We start from the raw sequence: 10,211 nt of genomic DNA, 5'->3' as shown, positions 1-10,211 counted from the left end.
CTAATTGAATTAAAGCCTTTTTGTGATTATTACTCAACAAATATAAATGAAATGTCTTTTATATCTTCAAATATTCGATTATTTGAGTCAAACTATTCATGCAGCTGGGACTTTATTACCAAACTATTTTGCTATAATTTGCGTAGAACAGATTATTTGATGATGATTTAATTTATATTCAAATCATGATATAAGGTATTATTTTGGAAAATAAAAAAGAAAAGGGGATAATTGGAAAGTTACAAAAAAATAAAACCTATTTATCATTAAAGTCATGCCCCACTGACCGGCGTTTCAGTCAATAAAATCAATCACGCAACTAGAGCGTGCGTATTAAACGTGACCAAGTACTAAAGTACAACGTATAAAAGTAATGCGCATAGTTTACCCGCTAGAATGACCCAGGCCCATCCTCTGTCCACTGGAGCTCCGCCTTTCACCTCTTCTGTTTCATTATTTATTTCCTGATTTATTTCACAATTGTCAAGCAACTTCCTCTTTTCCTTTTCCGCTTCCTTCTTTATACGATGTTTTTCTACATCTAATCCTATATTTAACTCTAATTCCTTATCTGTCATTTCTTATTAGTTTCAGGGTTTGTGAAAGATACATAAATTAGTTATTCCTAGTTGTGTTTGTTGTTTTTCTATCTGTTCTGTTCTTTTTTCAGTTTAACTAACTCTGTATTAACATGTCAGGTATCTTCAACATTTAATCCAATATTGATGTAAGTAAACCACCGTATTGCTTAGTGTAAGAGAGTTTACTATACGCGTGTAATTCATTGTATATAATAAGGCTTATACTTTTCTCATTTATGAAAATGACACACTTAACAGCTGTTTTGTAATTGAACAGTCATGTAAATTGTCTTTGTGTGTTGTAAAATGATACCCGTATAGATGCATTGTATGCATTTTACAGTCTCTTGTTATTCTGAATAGAATGCCTATATACATGCCTTTGTGATATTTTTCATGTGTATAATATTTTTCATCATATGTTTGGATGACAATTTGATAAATAAATACAGTTAAGTTATTCATTATATCGAAAGACTAGTTGTGTTCAAAAAATGAGGCATATAAAATATGAACATAATAACTGCTAAATATATATAATTTCGTATCGAATTTTTAATCCAGGGGTCGGCGGTTTGATCCTCGAGCGAGACGAAATTTCTCCGTAATAAATAACATCGGAAATTGAGTCTAATGGGTATGTGTTGTTAGCTGCCGATTATGAAATCAGTCGAAAATTGGTAATAACTGATTAGCTATCCAGGAAATTCAGTTTGGTCGACTGACCATCAAAATATGATTAAATATGTGTTAAAATCGGTGTAAAAATCTACCAAACGAACTTACATCCCAATGAGCTTTACAGTTCAAACGAATAAAAATATAAATCATGCTTTTGTAAAGTAGCACTGTCCTACTTTCAGGACATCAGGTCATACACTCAGATTTGTTTAATTCAATATACATGTACAGTGATTTGTTTAATTGATATCGATTATCTGCACCAGTTTCAAGGTCACTGGCCTCAGAAAGATAGTTAATCGATATTTGCTGAGCTGTTGAGTATAGAAATAGAAATTTCTTTTTTCATACCAGCTTGTCATATGACGTAAACAGTCAAGGTAATTCGGCATTAACCGCATTAGTTTGACCTTTTTAGTAAATACCCTTAGTCGTTTTAATCTACTTTCTTAAACTTGTTTTACTGTATTTGTTATTTGGTCAAAATAAAGTACATTAAAGTGACAACTGCTATTCTTGTATAAAAACTGCGCACGGAGAAGAAAAATGCACTAACGGATAAAATTATGCAATCTCGCGCCGTCGTTGCGCGTATTTTTATCCATTTTTTTCATATGCGTGACTCAGAACATAAGTTTGCAATTTCGGGCCGGGTGATCGCACCAGCACGTGCAAAAACACGCCAAAATTCAAACGAAAAAAAATAGCAAAAAGCGGAATTACAGAATCAGCCGTTTAGTTATAGATAGCACACTATTTTGACGTGCATTCACATCTGTAGAAGTACTCGGACTAATCAGATCACTTGCACTGCGTGCTCGGGTTTTAAATGTATCTTGTTGCTTTGCAGATTTGCATGCACGAAAAAAAGGTTCATAGTTCCTTTATTATGAATTGATTTTCTTGCTGAGAGTAGTTACCGGTCATTCGTTTGAATACAATAATAATAAAGGCAAATTTAGTGAGTTCTTTTAAATAAAGTGTATACTTACATAATGCATTATAACATTATTTATTTTTCCCAATTTTAATTCATAGTTTCATGTTTGTTCCTTTCTTAAATTAGTTTCGTAATTTGATTGCACTTGCAGTGAAGAAAAGACAATATCAGGGTGGGTTATCACAGGTAACATTACGTCATCGCTAATGGCTCGACCATGACTGAAAATGCATTTGTTATGTCTTCGCTATATCTTTCAATATTGAAAAACAAACATATACCATGTCCAAGTCAATTATTTGCCGATTCAAGCGGTATATAACTTTTTCAACAATCGCAAAGCATCGGCTTTTCCAGTATACTCCGGATAAGAGGCCACGAAATACATACCAAGGCAAGTCGGTCGGGGTTGTAAAGGCAGTGTTCGTTCTTGAGAAAGTAACAATTGCCATACCCCTTAGTATTGGGAGTATGTCCTGTGCTAACTTATTCTTTATTTTTAATTGACCCGAGTCACATTAATTGAAAACAAGAATTAATTACTTAATATTGAAATTTTAAAATTGACGTTTCATTAAGAAAAAAACATAATGCGGAATCATGTGACTGAAGTAGTTCTAATGTATCACCATAAATTACGAGGTCTATTGCGAAGTAAAATCGTCAAGATCAGATTGCTTTGCCAGCTTATGGATTTTAGAAATATGTGGTCAGTACAATACTGATTTATATTAGACGAGTACACATCTATCATGCCGATATTGGACGAAGCGTTAGCCGGGCCTGATATCGGTTTTGCAAACTAAAAATAAGTACTGTAAATGTAAAATTACACCTTTATTACACACTACCAATTTTTGATAGAACTTTAATACCCCGAGTACAATAGGGATACGAAATCCTTTTTGGACTCTGAAAATGAAAACGAGGCCAGAAGAAGTACAACAGTGATTTGTTTAGGATTTTGGGCTATGAAAAAATATTGATTTGACATGAATTATTTGAACAGGCAAAATAAGAAATGATGCTTTGTAACACCGCACTTTGGGGTCAAACGCACTTTGGGGTCCGACCCCAAAGTGCGTTAAACTTCGCACCGCACTTTGGGGTCAAACGCACTTTGGGGTCAAAATCGAGAAATTGACCCCAAAGTGCGTTAATATGCTACATATCAACGCACTTTGGGTTCCAGAGATCTAAAGGTGTCATCTGAGATCTGCTTAAATACTGAGTACTGACTTATTTTCGATCTGCGACATTGAAATATTTGAGGTGGAGTTCAAGATGGCGGTCAATACATTGATGATGCTTAAGTGATAAAACTTTCATTAATTTTACTACTTGAAATATGTAAAAATTGTGTTCATATAACAAAATTACGGTGGCATAAAATTGACATTTGCATTTTTTTAGTTTTGCATACATATTATTTTTTAGTTTTGCATACATATTTTTTTTTAGTTTTGCATTCATATTTTATTTTAGTTTTTCGTACATATTTTTTATTGTTTTTCGTACATATTTTAGCCAATCAAAAGAGCCTTCACACCTCATAACAGCCCATAGTTGAGTATAAAACTAGCACAGTGGTTTGGTCACATTTCGACCCATTTTTGGAATCGGCCCAGTCGTTTTCGGCCGGGCAAGTCTGGTTTCGGCCGACCCTTTTCGGCCCATTTTTTAAATTATATGTATTTTATATAATTATTGTTTTTTTTATTATTATATACTATTATATTAGTGTCTATTGGAAAGGGCTGAAAATTGGTGATAAGTTTTTATTATGAATTTGCACCACTCAACCCCACGCCCTGAGAATAGCGGGGGCATTGACTTTAAACCAAGCCGACCGGTAAAATCTTCGCCCTGCGGGGGATACTCAGATAACAACATTCCTGCCTCATGCTCCGGACGGGGCCAACATCAAAGCACGATTCTTTTTTAACCCGCACTCCCCGGGGGCAAGAGAGGTGGTTACAAATGACTGGTGTATTACAATAATGCTCAACAAAAAATCTAAAAAGGTCATTATATTCCACTGATTTAGAAAAAATGCTTAAAGCTAAGCTTTGAAGGATTTTTATGAAAATTGGGTCAATTCTTTTGCACATCCAGATTATGTGCAGAACTTATATGCCAGGTGTGCCCGCTCAAGGTCGGGGGACACACCTACATGTCAAAGGATTAAGATTTGGGTTTCATGTCCGCTCATTATCTCCAAAACCCCATAAAGGATTTTCAGGCACTTTGTGTAAAATGCTAACCACATCGAGACAATATGCAGAACCTTTCTTTGGGTTACCGCGGACTATATATATACTAAAAGTGTTGTTTTTTTTTATACCTCCAAAATGAAAATGTTGGTATTTGCAAATAGCATTTGCAAATGGGGTACTGTAATTTACAGATGGTGAAGTGTTTAAAATGGCGTTTTACAAATGGCGTAATTAGCCTAACCTCTACTTTGCAAATTGCGTCATGTAAAAAAATCTACTAAAAAACAAAATAGAATATGTACAAAAAACTAAAATAAAATATGTATGCAAAATTAAAAAAGAATATGTATGCAAAACTAAAAAAAAGTATGTACTCAAAACTTAAAAAAATATGTACGACAAACAAAAAAATATATATGTACGAAAAACAAAAAAGTATAAAAAAATGCAAATGTCACTTTAAATAATGCCACCGTTCAAAATACTCTAGTACAGAAATTGTGTATTCCTAAAATTGAAAGATGCTGCGAAAAATGTCCCGCCCGTTCTGCCAGTCATTTACTTGATAACTTTTGGTGCCATATTGAGCCCCATTTTAAATATTTTGGGAATGAAATAAAATGCAGTTATTTTTTTCCAAAGAACTATAAAGATACTCTATTGCCATGTTCTGGTGAAACATCAAGTAGATCTGACTATAAATAGTGATTTTTACAAATACATTTTTAAGCTTATCAACAAACTAAAAGGTTTTTGTAAGCTCCGTTACAACCGTTCGCAAGGGGATACGGACAAAAGCGCCCCTCGGACGAAAGCCCCCCCCCCCCCCCGTATTTCGTCCGGGGGGATGGCTTTTGTCCTACACTAGTTCGCCAGAGGCTTTTTTTAATGGGAAATCTTACATACTTCGTATGAAAGAGCAAACACGAATTTTATAATGTTAAAATAATGGTATCAGAGAAATGTAAGATGCTTGTTACCTGAATAAAGTAGCAATAAATGTGAGATTATTTGTCATAAAAGTAGTCAAAACATTGTAGTATTTGACTTCCATATAAAATACTAATTCACTAAAACTGTACTCATCATTGCCAAAAAAGCAACAGTTAAAAAAGATGGTTCAGGTAATTGGCCAATGTGTATTTTTTGGACAATATAGAAGAACATCAAAATAAAATAAAAAATTCTTAAGAAAAACAAATAAAAGCATAATGGGCCTTTAAACGTTATTTTTAACCCTCGGGGGGGGGGGTCGATACCCCACAATCCCCTCTATACCCCCAGTGAGAATTTTACATTATTCTGAAGCTCCGCTCAGTCAGTCAGTCAGTTGTTAAGGTTTAATGAGGGTCCATCCGCCCGTAAGGGCACAAAATGCAGCTTGCGCTGTCGAGTACGAACCCCGGACATATCACCAGTCATGTCCTTAAAGAGTTAATTTTGAAGCACAAAGTGGTGATAATTTACCTCCATGCAATTTCCACGGAGTATAAGCCAAAGATATGAATTTTGAGCCAAAAGTAGGTCACTGTACGGCGGTCAATGAGAACCTAAATGTACAGTAACCTGTGACAGTAGGAAAGGTGTTCTTAATGTGCGACTTCTTAAATAGTTGATATTTTTAGGACTACTACCTAAAGCCGCATACCTAGTCAAGTTTCTTATATGTTACATTAGCTAAATAAATGGCTCTTTCAACATATTATCAGGCACATTTTTTTACTGAAATGTCTAACTAAAATTGCCCAGAATTTATACCTATGCTAAGACTATCATATTTCTATAAAATGTGTAAATAAAAAACGGGAAAATAATCCATTTAGCTAAAAACAATGGAGTTAATTAAAGGTGTACATTCTTTTATAATAAATGGAAAATTTGAGAAAAAAATATTAATAATATTATTAAAGCTTAATAGTTGATACAAATTCTTTATTTGGTGATTTATTTGGTGAAAGTTCTTCACTTACTTATCAAGACCATTTAAATCCCTATTGATTCTACTATAATTCAGGGAACATGTTTTGCGTCTTTTTAATACCTTGATTTTTGTTTACCATTCGCTTTAACAACAATATATTATTTAAAACACAATGAACAATACTTTTCTATGACCCCAAAGTGCGGTCGTTTGCTTGATGTTAAAAAATACATATGTACCTGTTTAACGCACTTTGGGGTCGAAATTGGACCCCAAAGTGCGTAACGCACTCTGGGGTCGGACCCCAAAGTACGTAACGCACTTTGGGGTTGGACCCCAAAGTGCGTTTGACCCCAAAGTGCGGTGTTACAATGCTTAATTGATAGGAACGGTTCCATTGGAGATCACATGGTGCAGACACTAGAAGTTCATTTGTTACATTTTATGTGTGAAATAAATGATATATTATGTCTCAATCTTTATAGATTGGTTTTTATAAATTTTTATACATGTACATGGACCTGAATGATTGCATGGTATGAATAAATGCACGGCTTACTAATTTAAGTTCAAAAAATAGGTCACGATATATAGATAATATCTGTAACATCCGACAACATTTCATTGTATCAAATAAAAATTTATATGTGAGATGTTATGAATACTATATTTAGAAATAAACGTCTTATTTTTTTAGGAACGTTAGTCATGAAAATTTGGTACATCTGTTTACACTTAAAACCTTAACCATCCGATGTTGTGTAATGGTGTCGCCCTGCATTGATATCGTTAATTAAAGTCAGATCATGATTTTCTCTCCTTTACTCATCCTACATACATGATGTTTACATGTATAAGGTCAGATACAATTAGAATCAGTAGCACGATTTTAAAGAGATTAGAGTAAATAGCATTTACACTGTGTAAACGAGATGTTTTTTGTAAATTTACATTATGCGGGTTTCGTTTAGGATTTTATTATTATTTCACATCGAAATGAAAGCAGTTTATAGGGAAACAGTTGCAGTTTAATGCCCATTTGGTACTTTTTCGGATATTGTTTGCGATTTTATTATTATTTTACATCGAAATGAAAGCAGCTTATATGGAAATTGAACAAGCCAATGTGAGGCGAGTTTTTGAAAATATTATCATGTCCACCCTTGTTGTAACATATTTTGTACAAAGTTGTAATGTAATGACATTCAATCTACTTTGTTCATGTACTACAGTGGTGCTCATTTGAAAGTTCATTTGAAAGTTCATTTGACAGTTCATTAACCCGACACACTGCGCTATAATAATATTTACATTTCATATACATTAAATGCCAATTGTACCTTAGAAATTTTTAAAATGAACATACATTTGTTTAATTATGTTTACATAATGGATTTAAAGCATATTGAATAATTCTCACTGAAATTTTGTAGCGCTAAATGAGAAATAATAATTAATCATAAAATAGCAGAACGATAACTAAGTCATATTTTGACTTCCGTACAAAAAACTAAATCACTATAACTGTACTAATTACCAAACAGCAAATTAAGTAAAAGACGGTGCAGTTTCATGCCCAACTGGTACTTTTTCGGATATTGGTACAGGGCAACTAGAATAAAAATAAAAAGTTTAGAGAAATGGAAGTTATACTATTATTTGGTCTAAATGGGCCTTTAAACAAAGTCAGATTCTTTTACCTGCAAGGATGACCCACGCCCAACCCTTATCTACAGGAGCCCAAGTCTTGTCCTCTGGAGCCCAACTTTCACATCCCTCAACATCTTCAGTTACATCATGTAGTGCATCTTCGTCCTTATCTTTATTTAGCATTGTGGAATCAGCACTAACTGACATTTGTTCAACTTTATCATTAGAACTGAACGTTTTCCCATTTAATCCATTCTTAAGCTTTGATTCCCTTTCCATCTTCTAATTTTATTACCAATTGATTGAAAATATATATAATTAGATCTGACTTATTCTGAGTTTTTACTAATCCATATTATGTTCATTTCCAATATCTATCCAACAGTATAACATAACGTCTGGAGCATGTTCCATTGAAAGTGTTTTCATCCATACATTCTTTATAGTAATGAATAAAACACTGGTAATACATGTAGATAGATATATGGGTCATTAAATTTATATGTATGAATTGAACGCTATGCATTCCTCATTAACTTAGATTTTAATCCGTATCAAATAATGTTTGGTAAGGATAACCTCACCTATAAGATAATGGATTTGAATATCTATAATTATACATTACTGTAAGCGAAATTAAAATTATACTCGTGTCACTGGATTATTTAATAACTATTTTATACAAAATTATTCAATCAAATTAAAGGGAGACAATTAACCTTATCTCAAATATAACCCCACCCTTTGAGATTTAGACCCTAAACACTTGTTTTCGTTTAAGAAATGTCACTTTTTCAGCGCCGCCCCTATCAGAAAGATACATTAGGGGTGCTAAAGGGGGATTTGCCCCCGTCTGCTTAGAGGTTTGAAGGGGGACAGTAGCCCCCTCATTGCCAAGAAGAGTGTGGACTTGTGAGAGGCTAAAATTGACCTCAGGTCGATCAGAAGGTAACGATTAACTAACGCTGAAAATCATTTGACTTTATCTCAATCCATTGAAAAGTTGCAGCACTGCGAAATCAGTTTGGATGGAAAAATAAACGCAATATAGTGATTTTGGGCAATTTTGAGATGTCCCCTCATTGCCATGGTAACAGGAAATTAAAGATTGAGCCTGCCGTTATAATGGCTATGGTCCAGTCAACAGTTTGTGCCAAGTTTAATGAATATTGAAGCATCGTTAATAGTTTCATAGCAATTTGAACTTGTAACTAGAGGCTTTTCAATGGAAACAGCCATTTTTCACAAAATGCTCATACAGTAATGGGTTAAGGAGTCTATGCAAATCTCTTCTGCTGCATTTCTTTGTGATGACAATAACACATAAAGAAAATGTAATCACTAATCAAATGCATAAAGGCCCATTTTGCCTTAGAAATGTTTTTTTTTTTCTAATTCATTTATTTATTTCTCAAAAGATTTTTCTTTTTGATGTACTTTTTCAAAAAACAACTCATTGCCCAATTACCTGAAGACTTTTTACTGTTGTTCTTTTGCAAGTAGTGATTTACTATTTCTGAATTATATCTCGTGGCCACGAGATAAGGATTTTATTCTTAGCTGCTTGACCCAAAGTGCGGTGTTACAAAGCATCATTTAATGAAAGGCCGTGGTTTTTTTGGTAGGACACTTGTCAAAAGTAATTAGCCAATATATGCGTGTTTTCAAAAAATAGATAAATGTAAAATGCAAATAATTTGGTGGCGTTTCAAACATTTGACTTAATCGTATTTTATGCGCTGTCATGAAGTGAATACAGGAAACCGGAATTTGATTTTTATGCGGTTGCAAAATTAATGATGCATTAGTGTTGCATGTAACGTGTTCATGCTGTCAATTTCTAACTTTTTTTCGCCACAAAATCTTCAGATGCTTCATTTTAAGAAATGCAATTTTTGCATACTTGTTTTGAAAAAATCTTTCCAAATTGCTAAATTAGAAACTTCAAAGGAACAATTCACACATGAAATTCAGTAAATAGTCATGAATACAATTCAAATCAATGATGGAGTGCTTACAAGTAATAAGATTCATGACCTTTGTTTTGTTTAAAAACACGATACAGTTTTACCTGTTAGAATGACCCATGCCCACCCTCGGTCTACTGGAGGTCCAGTTTGATCATCGTCAGTGTCATCATCCATTTCTTGAAGTGTGGTATTGTCTGTTTCCTTGCCTATCATCCCGCAATGTTCTTTCACTATTCCTTGTTCCACTTCCTT

The 10,211-nt window shown here is 33.7% G+C and overlaps 2 protein-coding genes across 2 annotated transcripts; both read right to left on the bottom strand.

Moving 5' to 3' along the window:
* Positions 1-388: 388 nt before the first annotated feature.
* On the bottom strand, positions 389-785 carry LOC132713209 (monocarboxylate transporter 12-like; the record flags this gene model as incomplete). The annotated part of the gene is given in 1 exon segment (XM_060695696.1): positions 389-785. A coding segment is annotated over 1 exon segment (190 nt), but the record flags the coding sequence as incomplete, so codon positions are not given.
* Positions 786-8,039: 7,254 nt separating this feature from the next.
* LOC132713208 (uncharacterized) lies at positions 8,040-8,525 on the bottom strand (the record flags this gene model as incomplete). The annotated part of the gene is given in 1 exon segment (XM_060695695.1): positions 8,040-8,525. A coding segment is annotated over 1 exon segment (229 nt), but the record flags the coding sequence as incomplete, so codon positions are not given.
* Positions 8,526-10,211: the final 1,686 nt, after the last annotated feature.

Source organism: Ruditapes philippinarum, unplaced genomic scaffold, assembly GCF_026571515.1.
Source record: "Ruditapes philippinarum isolate M1 unplaced genomic scaffold, ASM2657151v2 ctg17380_1_1_1_1, whole genome shotgun sequence".
NCBI lineage: Eukaryota > Metazoa > Mollusca > Bivalvia > Venerida > Veneridae > Ruditapes > Ruditapes philippinarum.
The sequence above is the reverse complement of the archived record's forward strand: the minus strand, read 5'-3'. Positions and strand labels throughout refer to the sequence as shown.